The sequence below is a fragment of the Nelumbo nucifera genome, chromosome 1, assembly GCF_055504915.1.
Source record: "Nelumbo nucifera cultivar China Antique chromosome 1, China Antique-T2T, whole genome shotgun sequence".
Lineage (NCBI taxonomy): Eukaryota > Viridiplantae > Streptophyta > Magnoliopsida > Proteales > Nelumbonaceae > Nelumbo > Nelumbo nucifera.
Genome location: NC_142649.1, coordinates 183,838,032 through 183,862,436, shown reverse-complemented (window position 1 = coordinate 183,862,436; position 24,405 = coordinate 183,838,032). Strand labels below are relative to the sequence as shown.

At 41.8% G+C, this 24,405-nt stretch overlaps 1 protein-coding gene across 2 annotated transcripts; it reads right to left on the bottom strand.

Annotated features, from left to right (window-relative positions):
* Positions 1-20,246: 20,246 nt before the first annotated feature.
* Positions 20,247-22,086, bottom strand: EDA8 (Putative membrane lipoprotein). 2 transcript variants are annotated; one of them, XM_010256974.3, is made up of 3 exons: positions 21,764-22,086; positions 21,355-21,419; positions 20,247-21,108 (listed from the first exon to the last, which is right to left on the bottom strand). In XM_010256974.3, exons 1-3 carry the CDS (start codon positions 21,932-21,934, stop codon positions 20,433-20,435), a joined length of 912 nt encoding a protein of 303 aa, XP_010255276.1. In that variant the 5' UTR covers positions 21,935-22,086; the 3' UTR covers positions 20,247-20,432. The 2 variants fall into 2 exon arrangements, with proteins under 2 accessions (XP_010255276.1, XP_010255277.1); XM_010256975.3 differs by having other exon boundaries at positions 20,247-21,105; positions 21,764-22,085.
* Positions 22,087-24,405: the final 2,319 nt, after the last annotated feature.

The following is a 24,405-nucleotide window of genomic DNA, read 5'->3' as shown; positions in this document are numbered from 1 at the left end:
GGCGTAGGACTCTGCCCCCCTGTAACCTCGGTGGAGAACTCTATCCCAATTTCCTTGGAACCTTACTCCGAACAGGATGCGGACCCTTCGGCGATAAAAAGGTACTCCATGCTTAATGCAAGGGATCTCCCAACTTCTGACACCCATACTGCTACTTAGCTTAGGCCAGCACCCTTATAGCTCGGCCTGACCATCCACCACCTCCTACTGACTTAAGCGTCAGAGTACTTACCCGGGGATAACTCCTCGGGCCTCTAACTTCTTCCTTGATCATAGGTCTTGAAGTGCGGCCTCATCCTTGAAGCTCAGCCCTGCCCTGCCAACAAGGACTATTTGGTTGCCCTCCTCAGTTCGTGCACCACTTCGGATTGAGCAGCATCAGATTGGCACGTCTATGGGAACTTACAAAAAGCTCTCCCAAAAAATTTCTCGCTACGTAGCTTCAAAGCCAATTAAGATGTCTAAGAACCAGTCTGAACAACCAGTAGGTCATTCCCCGTCTCGGGAGAACCGACACCGCGAATCCTCGCATCAAGAAGCCCCACAACCTTCGACCACAGTAGATCCAGTGCAATTCCGAGCCATGCAAGAGAAGGTTGATAAGATCTTCGAGTTCATGCAGACACCGGGGTCTACTGCGCCACCCAACCGGGTCTTCCCCCTCACGCCCTGGTGTGCACGAAGGATGATCCTCAGACCGAGGACTCCAAAGCGTGCCGGTCAGACATAAGGGGAAAACGGTCTGAGCGTATGAGGCAGGACACGACCCGAAGGCCCACCTCTACTACCCGGTCCCGTGGACAGGACCACCATAGCCAGACACACCAATCAGTGCACATCCCCGCCAAAGAAAGGCTCGACAAAAGGATGCCACCCTTTTTGGTTTCTATCGCCGAATCAAGTTCGGTCAAGGATCACCCCATGTGACCCAAGAGGGGCCATACACACTGCATCCCCAGACAACAGAGATGCTGAGATCAAAGAGCTCTGGCAACGTTTGGAAGAGTTAGAACACACTTCGACCCACAACAGCATAATTCTCTCTGTAAACCAACCTGTGCAGGCCACCGTGCATACCACCAAGGAGCCGCCCTTCGTCCAGGACATCGTAGACGAGGTACCCCCTGCTGGATGGCGAACCCCCCAATTCGACAAGTACGATGGGAACTCCGACCCTTTCGACCATGTCGCGGCATTCAAAGCCTAGATGATGCTACACGACGCCTCGAAGGGACTAATGTGCAAAGCCCTTGTGACCACGCTGTAGGGCCCAGCCTTGGCATGGTACTTCTCTCTGCCGCCGAGGTACATAACATCATGGGCCCAGTTGGAGACCCAGTTTCTGGCACATTTCACCGCTAGTCAGAAGCATCGGAAAACTTCGGCATAGCCTTATGCAGTTTTGGCAGAAGAAGGTGGAGTCCCTTAGATATTACCTGGCGTGGTTCAACAAAGAAGCACTCCAAGTCAAAGACTTAAATCAATCAGTTGCGGTGATGGCCATACAACACGGACTCCGCCCTTCCCCATTCAACTTCTCAATCTCCAAAAATCCTCCTTAGACGTTGGCTGCGCTAATGATCCATGCGCAGAAGTATATCAATGTTGAAGAGGCCCAGACACAGCTCAGAAATGAGGATGAGAAGCCCGATAAAAAGAAGAGAGAGATCGACGAGCAAAAGTCCGAGAGGTCAGACAAAGATCACAAGAGACAAGATCGCTGGATCGACCATAGACCTCGCACCCCTCCGCCGACCTATCAGAATTTCACGCTGCTTAATATTCCACGGTCTGAAATTCTGATGCGAATCCGCGACCACAACTACATCAAGTGGCCCGAGAAGATGAAGATGCAAAGTAACAAGAGGAACCGAGACAGATATTGCGAGTTCCACAAGGACCACGGTAACGACACAGAGAACTGTTTCGACTTGCACAACCATATTGAAGATCTGATTAGGCGCGGTTATCTCAGCGGCTTCATAGATAGAAGGGAGAAGCCAACCCAAGAAAAATGAAGAGCGGATGAAGCTCGGAAACCACTACCTCGAGGCCCCCCAGTCGGCGTCATCCACGTTATATCAGGAGCCGCTACCAAAGGGGAAAGCAGCTCGGGTCAGAAAAGATATGCTCGACTGTGTGAGATCGACGATCGAGGTCATGGGAGGAGGCACAACACATCTATCACCTTCACTGACGACGACCTCCGAGGGGTCCAGACACCGCATGACGATGCCTTGGTCATCACAACCGAAGTGGCCAACTTCAAGTTGCAACTGGTCCTAGTTGACATTGGAAGCTCTGCCGACGTATTATTTAAAAATGCATTCGAAAAGCTCGGCATTGATAGAGAACGGCTTACACCAGTTAACACTCCCTTGATGGGATTTTCGGGAGAGTCCCTCCAGCCCAATGGGAGGATAACTCTTCCCCTCTTGATCTTAGACGTCGATGTCTCTGTGACGGCCATGGTAGACTTCATCATGGTGTGTTGCCCCTCCTCTTACAACGTGATCCCCGGTAGGCCGACCCTCAACGCCCTGCATGCCGTAGTCTCAACATACCACCTTGCCATGAAATTTCCAACCAAGTATGGCATAGGGGTGGCACGCGGAGACAAGAAAATAGCACGACATTACTATCAACTATCCTGCCGAGGACCATGTCCAACGATTGAGACGTTGATGGTAGAAGAATATGACCTGCGTGACGAGGTAAAGGCACATCGCGGTCAACCCTTGGAAGACCTCGTCCAGGTCCCACTATTTGAAGATGATCCCGAAAAGACAGTCCAAGCTGGCTCCCTGCTAGGCGACCACCTCCGAGAGGAACTTGTGCGACTACTGAGGAATAATGCCGATGTATTTCCTTGGTCGGTAGAGGACATGCTTGGGTTCGACCCTGAATTTATCACTCATTGGCTGAACATTGACCTCCATTACCGACCTGTGAAGCAGAAGAAGAGAAACTTCACCACAGAGCGGTGACAAGTAATCGCTGATGAAGTGCAGAAGCTGCTTGATGCCAGATTCATTCGGGAAGTCAAATACCTCGATTGGCTGGCCAACATAGTGATGGTGAAGAAGGTCAATGGAAAGTTGAGAATCTGCATCGACTTCACCAACCTGAATAAGGCCTATCCCAAAGATAGCTTTCCCCTGCCGATGATCGACCAACTCATCGACGCAACAACAAGACATGAGCTCCTAAGCTTCATGGACGCCTTTTCAGGCTACAACCAAATCCGGATGGACCCGGACGACCAGGAGCGGACGACCTTTATCACTGACCGCGGCCTGTACTCTACAAGGTAATGCCCTTTGGCCTCAAAAATGCTAGCGCCACTTATCAGCGGCTGGTGAATGAGGTATTCAAAGAACAACTCGGTAGGAACGTAGAGGCATATGTTGATGACATGCTCGTGAAGAGCAAAAAGGCTGAACATCACCTAGCCGACCTCCACGAAGTCTTCAATGCACTAAAAAAGTACAAGATGAGGTTAAACCCAACCAAGTGCGCCTTCGGGGTTGGCTTTGACAAGTTTCTGGGGTTCATGGTAACACAGAGAGGAATCAAAGGAAATCCGGAGGAGATAAAGGCCATCTTTGACATGCCATCCCCCCAGACCCACAAAGAGGTGCAACGGCTCACCGGGGGAATAGCCGCCCTTGGCAGGTTTATGTCCAAATCCGTAGACCAGTGCCTCCCTTTTTTCAAAAACCTTAAACGGCCAAAGGACTTCCACTGGATAGAAGATTGTGAGTAGTCTTTCCAGGAACTAGAGTAGTAGCTGAGCTCACCGCCCCTCTTGACTAGGTCGAACCTAGGGGATGAGCTATTGCTCTATCTCTCAGTCGGAGATGAGGTCGTCAACTTAGTACTGGTCAAAGAAGAGGATCAAGTACAGAGTTCGATCTACTACATCAGTAAGGTCCTCAGCGGCGTAGAGACCCGGTACTCCAATCTTGAAAAGTTGGCTCTGGCCCCCGTCACTATGGCCAGAAAACTTAGACCCTACTTCCAGGTGCACAACGTTCGAGTACTCACCAACCAGCCCCTTAAGTAGGTGCTACAAAGATCGAAAGTATCGGGCCGCCTAGTCAAGTGGAGTGTGGAGCTAAGTGAATTTGACATTGAGTACTCACCCTAGCCAGCGATCAAAGCCCAGACCTTGGCAGATTTAATCGCAAAAAGTACATTCACAATCGAGGAGCCAACCCCACTGCCCCTAGTATGGACTTTCCATGTAGATGGCTCGTCAAACCAGCAGGGCAGCGGCATCGGCCTTATCCTCCTCGACCCAGACGACACAGTGTTGGAACACGCCCTCAAGTTTAAGTTCAAAGCATCCAACAATGAGGCCAAATATGAGGCCCTGATTGCTAGGCTCCGCCTTGCTTTGGACATCATGGCTCGACGAATCGAGGTCTTCAGTGACTCACAGCTTGTGGTCAACCAAATCCATGACCAGTTTGAGGCTCGGACTCCCTCTATGGCGAGCTACCTACAAAAGGTGCAGGAGCTCATTTAGCAGCTCAAGCATTTCAATATCTTGTAGCTCCCTCGAGCCGAGAATGTCTGAGCTAACTCCCTTTCGAAGTTGTATTGCTCGCCACAAACCGACCTTGACTCATCCTTCCAGTGCAGCATGGCCCATCTTGGATGGATCCCATAATTGAGTACCTTCGAGAGGGCACTTCCTTGGAGGATCGAGCAGAAGCGAAAAGGCTCCAACACAGAGCGGCCAGGTATTGCTTAATACAGGGTCAACTCTACTGCCGTTCCCACACGCTTCCATACCTGAAGTGTCTCCCCCCAGCCGAAGCAGACTACGTCCTTAGGGAGTTACATGAGGGAATTTGCGGAGATCACCTTGGCGCGCACACACTGGCCCATAAGGCACTCCGACAGGGCTAGTTAGTTTGGAAGTGCGATAATTGCCAGCGTCACTCTAATCTCCATCACCATCCTGTGGCCCCTCTGAAGCCGATCACCAACCCATGGCCATTCACCCAATGGGGAATGGACATCCTCGGCCCCTTCCCCACCGCGGTTGCGCAGAAAAAGTTCCTTCTCGTAGCAGTGGACTACTTCACAAAGTGGGTAGAAGCCGAAGCTCTGGAACTCATCACCGCTCGCAATGCCCGAAATTTCCTCTAGTAGGGAATTGTCTATCGCTTCGGTATCCCGTGCATACTCATCACAAACAATGGAACATAGTTCATCGACAAGAAGTTCGAGGCCCTGTGTGGCGACCTGATGATCAATCACCAGACTACTGCAGTACGTCGACCCCAGAGCAACGAACAGACCAAGGTAACAAACCGCATCCTACAACATGGCCTGAAAACACGCCTAGATCAAGCCAAGGGAAGGTGGGTTGAGGACCTGCCGATCATTCTCTGTGCCTACAAGACGACCCTATGGACTGCCACCGGGGAGACCCCTTTTAGCCAGACCTACGGGGCCAAAGCCATGATCCCCGTTGAGATAGGTTCCCCAACCCTTTGGACCGAGCTATTCAACGAGGGGCAGAATGACGAAGATCTACTCACGGAGTTGGACCTATTAGAAGAACCTCAGGATCGAGCACGTGTGAAGATGGTTGCACAACAACAGAAGATGGCACGACATTACGATTCTAAGGTGAGATGACGCAAATCCAAGATAGGCGGCTTCGTCCTGTGCAAAGTCATAGTCCCCGCACTAGGAGAAGGAAAGCTCGGACCGAACTGGGAAGGGTCGTACAGAATCACTAGAGTCCTCAGACCGAGTACTTATAGACTTGAAGACTTCGAAGGCTAGTTGATACCGAGGAGTTGGAACTCAAGAAATCTCAGGATGTACTACCAGTAGACCTACAAGCAATAAAAGTCTCTTTCTTTTAAGCTACTTTTTTGACCTCGAGGCACACACACGCCTACCGCACACACCACACACACGCATGCTAAGCCGCACTGCCAACTGAATTAACTTCGCTGATCCTCGAATGACTGAGTCCTTCACGCCCAGCTTGGCGGCGTGTTGTCGACCAAGCTACCTGACTCAGCTGACAATGGCTGAGCCCAAACGTGGTGGAAGAACGCCCCTGCCCACCAAGGCCTGAGGGCGGTCGAGGAACTCTGCACAACCGCCGTCTTAACAGTTGAGCTAGTAGGGAAACGGCTAGCCCTAGAAGGATCTTGGACAATCGAAAGATCTTGGAAACCGAAAGATCTTGGACAACCACGCCTCGGTCGGCACAAGACTGGGGACGTCGAGGTATAGCCCGCCCGGCTATGCCTTGGCCAACTACACCTCTGTCGGCACAAGACTGGGGACGCAAAGGCATAGCCCGACCAACTTTGCCTTGGCTAATGATCGCAGAAGTACAAAGAGGTCGCCCAAGGAACAACCAGCCTCGGCCCACGCAGTAGCCCGACCGGCCACACCCCAGACAACAGAAGAAAATTGCACAAGTTGCAGGGGCATAGCCCAGCCCAGCACACAGAACAACTCGGCCAGACATGCTTCGGCTAAAAAAGAAAGGCACAAGTATAGCGACATATGGTCAGACAAAGAAACACTAACATTTAACTCAATCGTTCATTACATCATTTAAGGCTCTGCATATCAAGCCAAATTATATATATATATATATATATATATAGAAGGCAGCCGCTCAATCCTCGGCGGCAGAGTCAACAACACCATCAACGGATTCAACCTCAGCATTAGCTCCCTCAGCGAATCCTTGCTGAGAATTCGGATTGGAAGCACCCCAACCCTAGGACTCATCGGCCAACTCCGGATGGCAGCGAAGGATCCTTCATCGGGAGAGATTGAACCCAACCACAAAGGAAGCCTCGGCGTACTCGTCCATTTGCAGCTGCATCTCATCCGATGCCTTGTACTCATTGATGGCCTCTCGCCTCAACCTGTCTCGCTCTACCTTAAAGCTCGGCCAACTGGGCCTTCTGCCACAGGTACTCGGAGTGTTCCCGCTTGTACGATGACTGGAGGTCTCGAAGATGGTCAACCAACAATATAGTCATACAAGCATTCTGTAGACGAGCATGATAAGTATGCCAGAAAAGAGAGTGGAACACAAGGAATAAGAGGAGGGGACTTGGGCAGCAGACCGTAGCAGCGCACACCTCCGCTGCCGACCCTGACTGATTCCCGAGCTATTGACATTGTCATGATTCCCTGCATTTACCACTCGGGAACCCCAGGTGTCTCCAGATTATCATCCACACGACCACATCGGCATGTGCAGACCCGAGTTGTTGCTTGCCTCAGCTACTGACTCATCTACAGGATGACGAACTTCTTCAGGGTCAACCACGATGACGTCGTCCTCCTCGGCCTCCCGCTGTCGGACTCTCCTTTGCTGACGAGCTGCCCTATCCGTGGATCGTGGCCGCTCTTCTGTCTCAGGACGAGCTTCCGGTTGCACACTAGCTCGCTACTACCTTTGTCAAAGTGCCTTCATCCGACAAACAATCTCTTCCTCGCTGGCCATACTTATACCTGCAACACAGGATACCCAAGGTAAGTAAAAAGTGGGCAATAGTAAAGGAAACAGTTCGACCACCCTCTCCATCAGCCCGGTGAGCATCAACATCTCTGAGCATGTGTACGCGATAACGTCGATTTCATGGATCATGCTCAGGGCCGACCTCTCCTCCCAAGTGAGCGCCGACCATTGGGGCTGCGGTAGAGTCGTCCTTGGCTTCCGCAGTTCGACAGGAAAAGGGAGACCCCTGGGAATACGCACAAAGAAGAATGACTCCTTCCAGTGCTTCACAGAGGAAGGGGCCCCATCCAACAATCGAATATTCCACTGAGTGGAGAAGTAATAGTACCCTTGCTGGTGGTGTTTCAGCTGGAGCATAAAGCTCACCATCCCCAGGGTTAGTTTGATATAGCGGACGACACAATAGGACATAAGGTTGAGCAAGAACCTAAAGGAGTTCGGCATCAGCTGCATTGGGAACACCCTATACCAGTTTAGCACCTCGGTGAGCCCCTCACTCAACGGGAACCTCAGCCCAGCCTTCAAGCTGTGCTCATAAACGCATATCTCACCGGGCAGAGCATCAATGGCCATCTCCCTGGGCAGCGGACACCGCATTTGGTATTCCATGGGAATGGCATATGTAGTTTGCATTTGAGCCATATCCCTGAGTACCAAGATGTAGGGAGTGGTGACGAACCGGCAACCTGCCTGTAGAGGAAGCTCTGCCTCCATCTCAGAGGGACCAGCCTCAGCCTCCTCAACTTCAGCAGCCACAAAATCTCTCAGCTCAGGCTCGTAGTTCGAGCCGTGAGAAGAGTTGGAACAGGAAGACGAAGAGGACTGACGAGATGAAAAGGACATACCGGGCAATTTATAGAGTTGAGGAGCGAAAGCCACCAAACTATCTGTCGATCTATTTGCTGAGCTATCTGCCATGCTATCTATCGAACTATCTGTCGAACAACCTGTCGAGCAGTGAATGCTAAACACCTTCTTGCAAGTAATATTGAGGATAGGGGGTCCCCCCATCTCCCCTTTTGTAACCATCGAGGGCACAGACCGAGGAGAGATCAACGGTGCAGATGAAGCACCCCTAACAACACCACGGAAGGCCAATCGACGCGACCAATAACGTACGATGGGGAGCCTCAGAAACCAAAGCAGCACCCTCGGCAAGCAGCGGTTACGCCCATTAATTGTGCCAGTTCGATTACAATACCGTTCCAACCTTCGACGCGGATACCCACAATACCGGTCCAGCCTTCGACGCGGATCCTCGGCTACGCCACTCAAATCCTTGGCTAGGCTGCTTTGGGCTACAAGGTCACGCAGTAGTCTGGCCGAGCACTCCCCCTCCTCGACAGCAAAACTGGGGGAGTGGTACGGGAACCGAAATTTTGATTCTCATTTAAGTTTTGCAACCAACGATCGGAGGACTCCTTAGCAATGACAGACACGACGCAGACGATACGTATGCCCGGAAGTTCCTCAATCGAACAACGAACCTAGGGGACCTTGTCCCTCAAGTTCGGAACGGGGGAGTGATGTTGGGGACATGGCTGAGCTGGCCCAGAGGCCCATGGCCACCTGTCACAGCTCGGCCACGTTGGCGTAGTCCAGCCGAGCTACGACATTACCATAATCTCATCGACCACGTCAGTTACGCACCACACGGATAAGTTCGCCTAGCAGATAGGGATGGGAAGACAAATTCGCCGAGGAGTAGGACTCTACCCTCTGTAACCTCGACGGGGAACTCTATCCTGATTTCCCTGGAACCCTACTCCGAATAGGATACGGACCCTTCGACTATAAAAATGTACTCCATGCTCGAGGTAAGGGATTTCCCAACTTCTGACACCCATACTACTACTTAGCTCGGGCCAGCACCCTTATAGCTCGACCCGACCATCCACCACATCCTACTGACTTGAGCATCGAAGTACTTACCTGGGGATAATTCCTTGGGCCTCTGATTTCTTCCTTGATCACAGGTCTTGAAGCGCGGCCTCATCCTTGAAGCTTGACCCCGCCCTACCAGCAAGGACTATCTGGTTGCCCTCCTCAGTTCATGCACCACCTCGAATTGAGCAACATCATATACTATGGGAATGGACCATGATTTTAAGGGATAAAATACTAACACTTTATATGCTTAGTGAGAAAATGTCTACTAACAACTTTAAGGCGAAAAAACTAAGTTAAAAGAATATATAGACCATGCATCGATCGAATGGTAATCATGTATAATTGAAATGGAAGATAAACACCACAATGCCAAATACCATCTTGATCATGTTCATTTGCCTCGGATGATCTCTTTATGTGGAACCCATTAAAAAGTGTATTGTGATCTTTACTAGATGGATTAATCCATGACTGAATGCTGAAGCCAAAATTCACTTTTTGGTGAATCTAGATCTGGAGTGAACACAAATGTATAAACCTGGTTACATAATCACCAATCGTGAATGAACACACATACCCTAAGGTTGTGTTTGGTTTGAAAGAAAAAGTAAGGAAAGGAAGGAAAAGGCAAAGAAACCTATAGAAGGTTTGTAAAGGTTTCTCTATATTTTCCTTCCTTTTTCTACCTTTTCCTTCAAACCAAACATAGCCTAGGTATTTTGTACAAATGGACCCATTGTAACCAGTTCTGTACACTTGTGTTGGCAGCAGATCCCATGTGATTTTCAGTTGTTTTATGGTTATAACTAGGCTATGTGAGGATAAAATCTTTCCTGTGTATCCAAGAAGATTGTCTTTGAACACTAAGGAAAGCTAAAATAAGAAAAGTAAGCTAAGGCCTAGAAATAGAAAACAAGAAAAGAAGGTTGGGCACAAAAGAAAGCACATTTATCGCAATCATGGTTGTAGCATTTAGGGTGCAATTTGGGTGGGCCCAAACTAAACCCAGATCGACCCAATCCACATTTTTGCTCGGTCTGGGATTGGACTTTCACTCCTTGGGCTGGGCCTGGGCCCAAAACCACAGTTTTTTCTACATTTTGGGCTGGGCTTGGGCCTAACCCTTAGGTAGCTTGAGACAAACCGAACTGAGCCCAGCCTGACTACATACATGCATCATACAAACATAAATATGTGTGTGTGCATGCTTATATTATATATACAAACTTCCTATTTAAAGGTTTAAATTAATGATATTAAATATGTTTATGTTTTGTTTATCAAAAAAGAACTTTTGACTCTTGCTGCCCATACTGTTGTTCAAAGGACATTTCTTTTTTGTTGAAGATAGATGTTCTATCTTGGTTGGAACAGTTGATCTGTAATATGTTTTGGTGATTAGTGGGTTTTGTTCAGATTTCAAAAACTAAATAAATAAAAGGTTTATATACCTTTTTGGGCTAATAGGCCCACTTCAGCCTAATTGACCAACTTAAGTATGTCAACTTTCACTTTGGACTAGGTCTAGGTTGAAAAATATGGACCTGACCTCAGGCCAAATATTTCGGGTTGGCCTGGCTTGATCTTAAACCTAACTCAGACCGACTGACATGAACCCCGAGCAGTACTTCCTCAGAACACCTCAATGAAACATGAATTAATACCCAATATTTGAAGTAAATCCAAGACATCACGTAAACATTTTTTTTTAATATATTTGAATTGTGGGTTCTCCCTCAGACAAATGGCATCCTATTATTTGTGAAAATGAGACCGGATCTGCTTCTTACACAGGACAATTCACATCGACCTTACACGCACATCCTACCATGCATTGGGAATATCTATCGTACTTATAAGTTATTATTCATGGGAGATATTCCCAATGCACGGTGGATGTACCTGTAAAATGCCCGTGTGTGAGGAGCAGATCCCATCCCTGAAGAAATGGGTATAGGATCTAAGAAGTGGATGCTTGCACTTTCCTAACAAAATGCAAGTAATTAACTCAATCTTCAAAAAGGTAACCAATTTAAACAATTTCCTAATTCAAAAGAAAGTCGATGTAATGTGGGACTCATACCAACCTATGTAATTACTAATTAGGTTTTCTCATTCAAACAAAAGACTCGTGATAAGATGTTGGTGGTTAACTTCATGATGGAGGACGGTTTGGCCCAACCCCATGGGCCTAAGAACACGTGCGCATGACCTGGCTTGGTGAACAATTCAGCCTGACAGCGTGATCTCGACTCAATGGGAAGGAAATGCTAGGTCGAAAACTGACAACTCGCCGAGGACTAACACCTTGGTAAGTCAGTCTTCTTCCTAGCTCGGAGAGCCTGGGTTCCCCCCTAAGGAACCCCAAGCTCCCCCCCCGAGAGGGAGCACCTCGGTGCTTCGAGGCAGGGACCGATTTGCCTCGATGCAGCCCGGTATGTGGCAGCTCGGCAAGCTGCGTGAAGGAGGGCAGGAGGATCTCCTGCCCGACCGCCATACCCGACAAGTCTAGGGACAGCAGCCATGTCCCTCGTCAGGCAGCATCGTGCCTGTCACATTTAGAAGGTGTCTTACACCTGACAAGCACATACCCAGCAGTGACGGCCCCACGCGTGCCACCTCAGCTCTGCCAATAACGGCTGCGGCAGGTGGCAGTGGCGGTTATACCCGCCCTGTCAGAGGCCAATGGGACAGAGGTAACAGATTTCTACTATAAGGAGCTTAGTATCAGGGAGGAGAGGTATCTTCATCTTCTATACTCGCGCTATCTTCACTCTTAGCCTTCATCTTCTCCTTGCTTCTCCTATCGAGTACTAACTTAATCATCGGAGTGTTCCCGCGGGGTAACTCCCCCTGGGATTCTTCTTCTTCTCAGGTATCTTCCAAGGGCCATCCGAGTGCTAGTTAGGAGTGACCAGATCGCGCTACATCACTTCACTTTCTTCAAAAGTGGTAAATATTACATTAATGAAATCTTTAAACAATAAAGCATGAATAAATATTACTTATATTGATAAAAATTAATAAATTGATAAAAGAAAAATGACTAATTAAATGAAAAATATTAAATAATTAATAAATGGATAAAAATAATAGATATGAGATTAACTTAAATAAAGAGCCATTATAAATACTTTATATGATGTGTGGGACATTTTTCAGATAAAATAGGCAGTTAATTGCAAATTAAGCCTAATTTAATTTTATTTTCTAAATTGTAGGAAGCCAAAATCAAAATTATCATATAAGCATCAGTTGTGAATCTAAAATGAAATAATAAATGGTGTGGGTCCATTCTTCTAGATAAAATCGGTGTTTTTGAACCAATGTTGATTCAAAATGGTCAGACCATTTGGCTCGGAAACCATCCAAGCAACCGGTTCTGTTTCACCCTGACCTGTTTTTTGGCCAGAAATCGTTGACTTGGTTAGCAACCAGTTGACCCATGTGGTTGAGCCCACTTTTTATTTTAAGTATTTTCTTAGTTTGTTTTTTTTTTTTTAATTTGGAATGGGTTGTCTATTTGAACCAATGGTTGAACTGCAGATTCGGAAACCACCGGCGATTGAACTACTAACTTGGAAACTTGTAGCCAAAGCGATTTCCGATTCTGGGTTGGTTTTTAAAATATTGGATAAAATACAATAAGTCTCTTAAATTTCTTTTAAGTCCCAAATAACATTTTATTGTCATCAACATCATCTTATCTTTTATATATATATATATATATATATTAATAGGATAGGGGTGCTCTCTCCATGCAGGAAATAGAATCTACTCGTGCGAGTAGATTTCCACGTGAGTGCAACCCAGTAATTATAGTAATTAATGGAATCTACTAATTATTATAGTAATTAATTACTATAATTAATTATAATCTACTGATTATTATAATAATTAATTACTGTAATTTAATAATTACTGATTATTGCAGTAATTTAATAAATATATAATTAGTTATTATAATTAATAATTACTGTTATTATAAATATTGTTAATAACTAAATATTTACTTTAATTTTACTTTAAATTAAAATTATAAATATTGTTATTAATAAAAATTTTTAATAAATTTAGCAATTATTGTTATATTAAAAATGTTATTAAAAGTATTGTTATTGATTATTTAATAAAATATTATAATTACTTACTATTATTGATAAATATTGTTAATTTAATTTAATTTTGGTAATTATTAATTTAATGAATATTTTTAATAAATCCTATTCATAAATTTAATATTTACAATTATATTAAAAATAACTAAATAATATTATTAAAACTATCATTAATGATTATTTAATTAAATAGTAATTACTTACTATTATTGATAAATGTTGTTAATAACGTTCTGACAACCGATAGTTCAACTGTCCGATTTGAACGGATGGCCCGTTCTAACGACAAAAATTACAAGCAAAAACTTATGGAACCATTTTGGCCATTGGTTTTTGGGTCACGGTTCGATCATCCGGTTCGAACAAACGGTTCGTTATGACAACAAAAATTATAGGCAAAAAATTGAGTTTGTGAGGTTCATTAACTAGTATGATACGTGTTATGTCATTTGAGTGTGTGACTCATATATATAGATTATAGATATTGTTATTATAATTATCTAATTATTGTTTATATAATTATCTAATTATATAAATATATAATAGTTATTATAAATTTTGTTAATAACTAGATATCAAACTGTTCGACTCGATAATTGGACCCCTGACCGATTTAGTCTCCGGGTTGGTTTTAAAAACCATGATGTTGTGTCATTCGAGCGTGTCTCATATGACCCAAAAATGGAACCGTTCTGGCCATTGGTTTTCGGGTTGACGATTCGACCGTCCGGTTCAAATGGACGGCCCATTCTGACAACAAAAATTAAAAAAAAATGGCTAAAAACCATTGAACAGGTCAACAGGTTGACAGTTCGACCACTCGGGTCAATGGATCGTTGACCGATTCAACGATTTTTGGTCAGGGGCTGGGATTGGGGTTAAATGGAACTGGTTGCTTGGATGGTTTCCAATTAAAAAAAAATATAAAAAATGGATGACCCATTATGACAACAAAAATTACAAGCAAAAAATTGAGTGTGTGAGGTCCATTAAGCAGTACCATACGTGTTATGTCATTCAAGCGTGTGACTCATACAACCTGAAAATGGAATTGTTCTGGCCATCGGTTTTTGGGTCAACGGTTCGATTGTTTGGTTTGAATGGATGGCCCGTTTTGACAACAAAAATAAAAAATAAAAATAAAAAAACGACCAAAAACCATTAAATGGGTCAATGGTTCAACCGCCCGGGTCAATGGGTCATTGACCGATTCAATGATTTTTGGCTAGGGACCGAGATTAGGATAAACAAAACCGGTTGCCTGGATGGTTCCCAATTAAAAAATAAAAAAAAGCCAAAAACCATTTTACGGGTCAAAGGGTCGAAGGTTTGACACTTTGGGTCAATGGGTTGTTGACCAATTCAACAGTTTTTGGCCAGAGACTGGGTCAATGGGTCGACGGTTCCATTCCAGCCCCTGCGAAGCAGGGCCCCTCCGCTAGTTGCTATTATTATTTGAAATATGAGGGTATTTTTATTCTTTTTTCCTTAATAATATCTACTTAATTATTTGGAGATGACGAAAAATCTATGAAAACAAATAAAAAGTGAAAAAATCTATTCTTCTTCTTAAATATAATTTAAACATCTTATATCCAAATTTAACTTTCTCTAAGGGTGTTCTTAAATGTGATTATGTGAATTATTTTTCTTGTTGCCACTTCTAAAAACGAAATAAAACCAAGTGATTTTGAAAACAGATTAGTTCAAAAAAAAAAAAAAAACACAGAAAATATGTTCTTGGCTTTATGTGTGTCTCTTCATTTTCAAAACCGAAAAAAAAGTATTCTTGAATTTATGTCTAAAGGAATGCTTTCATCCGGTTATTTAATATCATGTTCTATATAAATCATATAATTACTATACTATAAAATTTATTTTTATAAAAAAATCAATATTTTGATGATTTTAAAAATATATATTCCTTTGCAAACAAAACAACTTATTTTTTTCCTTCGAAACACAAACAGAATTTACAAAGATATTTTTTGTTTTTTTGCCGACTTGACAATTTTTGAAACAAATGAAATCAAAACAGGAACATTCATAAACACCCCCTAAATCGGCCTAAACGAGTTCGATTCTTGAAAAGTCAAAGTGTAATTGGTGTCATAATATGGGGTAGGTTTTGTAAAAATGTTTCATGGTAAAAATAATAGAAAATTTTGCCTTAGGTGGCGTTTGATAAATCTTAAGTTTGATGCTTGAGAAGTCAAAAAACTATTACCGGGTCTGAAATCTGAAAAGAAGTAAAAATGATTTTTGCTTTTAAAGGTTCTAAAAAGAAAAAATCATTTGAGTTGGTGCAGTTCTCAAGTATCTAAAACTATGAAGTTTACTATTTTACCCTTAGAAAGATGGTTGGGTAATATTATAACAAATAAAAAGAATATTAAATAAACATAGTATTGTATCAATAAAAAATATTATGATTTGTTGAAACAAATAATTATTTATTAGTTAATTAATAATAATACTTTTTTATTATTATTAAGTAATAATAAATAAAAATCTTTTAATTATTATTAATAAACATATTATTAAATATTCTTATTACTATATAAACATTAATACTTTATATTATTATTTATTTTAATTAAAATGATCATTTATTATTTTATAATAACATGTTATTATTACTATTATTGTTAAATAAATATTATTACTAATATCATTATTTATTTAAGTAAAGAAATAATAATATTTACAACAATATTGATTTATTATTACTATTAAATCATATTAAATAAATTATTATTGTTATCATTATTAACAAACATATTATTTTTGAATACTAATAATAATGCTATTATTAAATAAATATTATTGCTAATTTTTATTATTTATTCAAATAAAAATATTATTAAATAGTTAATTAATAATAAATATTTCACACTAATATTTATTATTAATAAATATTATGAAATAATAATTTATAATATTATTTGAATGATTTTTAGTATTTATTAAATAAATATTTTTTTACTAAATAAAATAATAATACTAATAAACTATTATTATTATTATTATTATTATTATTATTATTAAACAGATGACAATAATGAGTGCATTAACCTCATTTTATCATGTCTGAAATCCATCTGATTTTGGTAATACATGAAAGCAGATCTCTGAACTTGTATTTCAGATGGTCTAAAGACCTAAACCCAAATGCCGGTGGGGTCTGAAAACCAAAATTTTCAGACGTAAACGGCTAAACGGTTGAAAGCTGTCATCAAACGAACGCCACCTTAGCCTCACGTCAGACGAACCCCATTCGAAAATAATAACTCGTCCAATTCTCTCTCTCTCTCTCTCGGACACATATAAACGTGTAGTTTATTAATTATTTAGGATTAATAAGATGCTATCATTCCTTTGCAGTAAGAAGCCCAGTTTCCATGGCCCTTTCCAAAGCCTCTTTTTGTGTTTGGGAAGTTATGGGAACTCAACAGGTTGGTGGTTGGACGCATGTTCAACCTCCTGCGTGTCTGCTCCCTACTTCGTCACGTGTAAAATTTCTCTTTGCAATTCCCCCGTGTTTTGGTTCGGTTCCTTGGAGCCCCGGTAATCGTTCCATTTATAAATCCAATGGTCCATCCTTCAAATCCGAAATGAACTTTTCGGAAAGCCAACGACCCAATTCAGTGTTTGCTTTTGGTAATAAATGCAGGAAAGCCACGTACAATGAGTGTTGGCATCTAGTCAAAGATCGGATTCAGACAGTCCAAGCCCATGTAAACCCGCCAGCATCGGCATTTCTTAGATTGTTGTGTTGTCTGTTGACGAATGGGTCGGGCGCAATCAGACATGCGCCTTGCAACGTGATCCAGATTCCAGAATTCAATTCCATCCATTTGAAGCCGCTTATCCAATATCCTTCCTACACCAATTCATCAAAATAAATAATAAATAAGGGTAAATTGGTGAAACGTCCTTTGATGTTTTTCAGTATTGTCTAAATATTTCTTGAAGTTTGATAATTGTAATTATTTTCCTTGCTTTTCACAAAATTGCAAATAAACCCCTGTATTTAATTGCAAGTAAACCCCTGTATTTAAAGATGCAAATAGATTCGAAATCCGGTCCTATTTTATTGGATTCAGATATACTTTTGACAGATTTTTAGATCAATTGTTGAATTCAGATATACTTTTGACGGATTTTTAAATCAGATCAGATCAATAAAGGATCTGATTGAAAATCTAATCGAATTAGAATCACCCCTTATCCGATTTGAAAAAAAATATATTGGATATCTGATATTATTAATAGATTCAAATTCGAATCGATGTTTGTAATATTTGATCGAATCGGATCAATTATTTATACTATTAGATCGGATTCAAATATACCCTAATTCAAATCTGACCTGATCCGTTTGCATCCCTATCTCTATTATGATATTCTAACAGAGGCACAAAAATATCTAAAATACCCATGCAATTACTATTAAGGCTGGTCTCTGTAGAAAAAAAAAAGGGTTTTTATGATTCAGTCCACTCCTTAGGTAGAGCTAGGATTTCCTAGGGGTGGATTGAATCCTACTCGTGGATTGATGCCAAATTCACGGCAGGATGTGGTTTATGGGGGGGGGGGCTAAAGTTGCAATTTTACCTTTTCAGTGTTTAATATGAAAGGCAAATTTAGAAAACAAATCAATTTTAGAAAAAATTGGGAAAATAAACATTTTGGTTAATGGTATTTTAGACATTTTCATGCCTCTCTTTCATGACCTCTTTTAGAGGTTTCAAAGAAAAGGGATCTACTTGCAATCATATTAGAGGAGGTGATTGCAATTAGGTTTTAACAATTTATCCAATAAATAAAAAAAAAAATACCTGTACAAGAATAATGTCTTTGGACGTCTTTGGGCACCGAACGCTAACTGCGAAAAATGGCAAAATTGTAAAATACAGTGAAAACTATGGGTGTTTAGCAACAAAAGATGCAAGCCAAAGGGGAAAACAAGAAAAAACCTTTTCTTTTTCTTTTTCCTATTTGTCGAGTTTTACGAGATCTGTAAACTGAAGCGAAAGGAGAGTGAGAGAAGGAGAACTGAAGAAACGGGAGGAGAAGTCACAGGCTCACAGGTGGATTTTGAATCTCTGTCTCTCGCCCGCTCGTTCGCTTGCTCGACGATTTTTTCTGCCAAATACGAAGATTTGCAGACATGCTAAGAATTCCTTTCTCTTATTTCAGATCTAGTGCCTCATCCTCTTCACAGCAGTTCTTCCGCAACGAAACAAACAATAGCAAATCCTGTTTTATGTGCATTTTTTCTTTCAGTTCTTGGTGTATGATTTCCAATTTGCATCCTTCGGGAGTCTTTCTGTTGTTGCTGTTGGGTTTTGAGTGATAAAACCCTAATTCCAATGATAAGTCGTGATATATCTCTTGTCAGGTTAAGAGAATAATTCTGCTGTGTGTATTATATACCGTTATTATTAATTTGAGCTTGGCTTCGTGGTTCAGCTACGCTGCTATGGTGATGATATATGCAGGTGGAAGCAGAGATGGACGCAAACGAAGAAACAAATGGTTAGCGGAGGATTGGTTGGTTCTGCAGAAGGTTGTAAATTGCCAAACAAAGAAATTACAGTGGCGTTAGGGTTTCTTTTAGATGAGATGGAGTCAAACTTATGGTAATTTTAGACAAATAAATGAAGAAGAAAACGTTAGAGGTGTAAGTAGAGTGAGTGTTTACTGTTATATGAAGCACGTCTTCGTTGAAGGAAGGAATCCTGGTGAAATTAGGAGGGAGAGAGGAAATTATCGGGCGGGAGACAAGAAAGAAGAAGAAGAAAAGAAGACGAAGATGGGATTGCAGGCGCTCTACAATGAAATGGAGAGGAGGGGATGGAGGCTAAGGAAGGCATTCGCTGTGTCTGATGATGTAGCTCAGGAGTTAATAACCACTACTGTTAGTCTGTTACTGCATAAAAAAGATTTATTCGTGGGTGAGCTCGTTGCAGTTGGACTTAGTACTATCATTCTGGCTTCTGGGTTGGGGGGGGCTTTTATTTACTTGCTGGGGAAACCGGAAATCAACAAGAGGAGGATGGTGCAGGAGAAACAGAGAGAGAGAGAGAGAGAGAGAGAGAGGTTGTGAGTTGTGACCGAGAACCGACGCCCGACAGGAGCAATATAAACGTTACTGCAGTGACGATCATGAATTTAATTACTAGGAAGAGATCCACGAAATCAAGATCGTTCATATCCCTCCATCCAGCGGATAAGATAATGAAGGAAGGAAATTAATAAGGGTTAGAAGCATTAGAAGGTTACAAGTTACAACCTCTTTCATTAAGCAACAGCGTTCCATCCCAAAGAGGAGGAGGTGGGAAAAGGGCCTTTTCGTCTTTAAAACTATTTGTGAAGAGAACGTCAGACTGTCAGTGTTTGGAACAGCGGCAGCGCATCAAAATTCTAAAATTTTTATTTCCTTTCTCTTCAATGTGGAACCTATAGCGTATGCAGCAAACTATCATCTTTAGGTGGTCCATCACCGTAGATCGGGTAAGAACCCGAAATGCTTTTCTTTGCGATTTGGATAATTACTTAATTAGAAGCTCTTTTCTTCCCCTTTTTCTCTCTCTCTTTTTTTTTTTGCTGGAGAGAAGGGATTTTAGTAGGAAGAAATTAAGACTAAAACGACAAAAAAATAAAAAAAAAATTTCTTTATAAAAGTAAAAAAAAACTTGACCTGATGACCAAAATTGCTTCCGCCAGATTTGAATTTTCCATCTAAATATATAACATGGGGGCACGTGGTAACGACAACATATCGAGTCATTGAAATAAGCTGAACAAATTGAGACGAACTACAACAGTTTAAACTTATAATAATATATATAGATAGATAGATATATAGAGGGAGAGATCTCTTAAAACCATCAATTCTTTCAAAGAAGAGACTTCAGCGATCGAGCTTTCACAGGCTTCCTAACCCTCTTTCTTCCGGGCTCACCTTCGTGACCAACACCGTCATCGTTATCATCGTCGTCATCCTCGTCGACCATATCTATATCGATTTCATTAATGATATAATCATCATCAACGGCAGCAGCAACTGGACGGTTTTGATCAATGTCGGATGTCGATGGTGGGGTCGAGGTCGTTTGCGTAGCAGCCCCAGCTTCAGCGTTTCTCCTCTTAGTCGAATCCCCTCCTCCTCCTCCTCCTCGCCTCTTACCCCATAACGGCCCGAACCCTGAGTAGTAATAGAACTCCAACGGATTCGTAGACGAAGATATTCTCCCTCGATTCCGGCGACGAACTCCGCCAGCAGCCCCGCTTTTATCAGATTTCCGACTGGAAGAGTTGCTATAGCTATGGTGATAAGACCTTAGTTGCATTAGATGATGCTCGCACAACGAGTGCCCTTCTTTTGCCTCTCTCCTGCACTGCCACCCCTTCCCGTCCGTCTTATTGCAGCTCACGAACCCCTCCCTCCCTTTCTTCAACCCAATTTTCCTTTCTCGCTTCTCTGCAGCATTCACCACCACCTCCGTTGACGACGAAAACTTCGGTTCCTCTTCCTCCTCTTCTTCCCAACTTACCTTCAACGAAGCAAGACTGCTAAACAAAAGAAAAACAGATGAACGTACAAATGCATCTTCTCGTAGCCAATTATTAATTAACTAACTAACATAACTATACTTGCTTTAAAGATAATAATCCTGGTGTGGACGAAAATTTGCATAATTACTTTACTGCTCTATCCTTCCTTGTGTTTGTTTTTGGAAATAATTTCGTGGGCAACGGTAATAAAAACCCTAATACTCCATCCAAACAAGACTCCGCTTTAAGCTCAACTATACTAACCTCTCTGCAGCACCAATGGATTCTCCTCCGCTCCCATTCCCGGTTACGCTATCGTCTCCTTCCGCCTGCATAAAACCACCCCCAGCTGAAACCAAACCCAAAACAGACACCCAGAAAGGAGAAGAAAGTCGATATAGAAAAAGAAAACAAGGTGACACCAATAAGCTATTCCATTATTCTGGTAAGAAGAGATGACGGCAGCGACGGGATTTAGGGTTTAGGCAGGCCTTAACAGCAGGAAACAACACGCCGGAAAACGAAAACCCTAGACCGAGAAATAAGAAATACACAGACGAAGCTGAGAAAGAAAACTGAGATCATTGGCTTCTCTCGTAAAACCTCGGAAGAGGGTACTTGCAGATCTGAAACGATACAGACACGAAAGAGACTAGAGAGGATTTCTACTGACCTGGTAATCGTCTGGATAAGAGAGGTCGGATTGGGGAGCAAACGCCATCACATCCCAAGGCGACCGGTTCAGCTCGCACACATGTGTCTGCAGACTCGCACGAGCACACGAATCTAGTGGAGCTTGCGGGAAGGCCAGAGAATCCATCTTAGCATGTTTTCGGATTCTCATGGTGAAGTAGACGCAGAGGGAGCGGACGAGGGTCGAGGGGAGAGGGGGAGGAAAACAAAAAAGAAAGAGAAGAGAGATCCAAAGCTCAAAGGCTCGCTCGGTTACAGATCTCACGCGACTCGATAATCAGGGTTTCTTAACTGCTGTTGCTTTTGCCTCTTTCATATGTTTCGACTCCATTCTTTCATTTCCCCAAATACCCTCATTAACTATTAAAAATACCCATCCGAAATGCCTGTTTCTTCCGAACGTCGTCACACTCATACATATATACGTACATTCATACAACATACAAGATACAATCCACTGTCCAGGAAACAGCCAAACAGGTTATAGTTCTGGAGTTGCAGAAAGAATTGGAATTAATTAATTAATTACTTAACAGCAATGACAAGGGGTACTTTCGACATTTTGTGTTACCATCTACTTTTTTGAGAAATCAGAAAAATAATTAGAATTGAGGAGTAAGGTGGGAAGTACTTCATATCTCTCTCTCTCCGGTGGGAATGGGGGAAAACGGAAGAGGACAGCGGAATTGTGTCCGGTGTGACTGACCTACAACAGCAATGCACATCTATCCCACGTTTGCCAGAACGGGGTCCCACACAATACTAGGTTCGATTCGATTGATACACTTTTTCTGCTCCCTGCCATCTTTACACGGTTCGACCAGTTGACTCGTCAACGGAACCAAGACAATTATTTGTTGAGACTTTGAGAGATCGAACGGTAGTGATGGATTTGTTTATATTAAATAGTAATGTTTTTTTTTCTTTTCTTTATTTTCTTTTTCAGAGACCACCAACCTGCATACTGCATTACATTAACACCCCTCATAGGTTCATAGCACAACAGTACAACACCTTAAAGAGCTGACTCTGCTTAAACAATCATCAGATTAGAAGAGGTTAACGAGATGAGAGCTACCAATGGGTAGGGTCTGGTTCGGAGCAGGTGGTTCGGTCTCGAACCGATTATTAATTAGTTTTATGCTCAGAATGGAATCAATTATTAAACTCAATTATACTTGACATCTATAATTAACTAACTACTTAGGGGTGCAACTCGGGTTGATGTGAGTAAGTATTTTACACTGTTTCAGGTTCGGATCCTGGGCCTAAATTGATTCAAAATTTGATAAAAGCCTAACCCGAATCTGCCTAAGTTACACTAACCATTTGAAGCTTCATTTTTTATAATATAACCTTAATAAAAATGAAACTAAATAGTAATTTATTTATGCATGTTAATAATAAAGCAAGTGTTTTTAACAAAAAATTTCTTATATACTATCATGATTTTTTTTATAAAAGAGTTGTAAGGTTAGCTATATTATATGGAATAGAGTTTTGGGCATAAAAAAATAACATGTTTAGAAAATAAGTATGGTAGAAATGAGAATGCTAAGATGGATGAATAGAAAAACTAGAAAGATAGGATAATGAATGAAGTCATCTGTAGAAACCTAGGAATAATTCCAATAAGTGATAAAATGAGAAATAATAGGCTAAGATGGTTTGGTGACGTGCATAGAAAGAGCACTAATGGCTCTAATTAGAAAAAAATGATTTATTACAAGTGAAGGGTTAGAAGATCCACTGAGCAAGGAGTAGAACACAAAGGACATGGGTAGATGTAGTAAGAAATGATTTAAGCACAAATAATTTAATAGTGGACATGGTTTTAATTATAGAGTGGAGTAGTGAAACAAGATTATGTAGTTGACCCCATATAGTTGGGATAAGTCATAGATGATGATTGTAATGAAACAGGATTCACATCTCTAAGGTTAATACATACTTCTCTACACTTCCACCTTGTTACCTAGGGCTATGACAGACTTAGATTTGGACTACATTCATTTAGGGTGGATTTGAGCCGAATCGATCTGAATATCTAATTATTCGAGCTCGGATCACCAATAAATTATGACGCTCGAGCTTGATTCTGATTAAGATGTTTTATAAAAATAAAAAATTATTTTTTATTTGACATAAAAAATTAAGAATTATAAAAACTAGTTATTATTATTATTTATAAAAAATAAAAAATACTATATATAACATTTTTTATTCTTTATTTATATATATTATTTTGTTTACGTATGTATATATGTATGTATGTAAAAGCTCGATTAGGATTGCGAGCATCATGAATTGAGCTTAATTCGGCCCGAAGCTCGGTTTAAATTGAGCCAAATTGAGATTTTCATGAGCCAATCTTGAATAGCTCATGAAAAGCTTAACTCATGGCCACCCCTGCATTCATTCACATCAAAATCATCTTATTATTAAAAACCCAGCTATGAATTTCATTCTATATCTAATTAGGTTTATGGGATTTTGGATTGGATTTGGATTTGAATTTTTCAAATGTTATCTTAATTTGTTTGATTTTTAAAATAATAGAATTAAAACAATTTCAAAAAATTGATCAAATTCTGACACATACATGCAATTAAAATTCATATA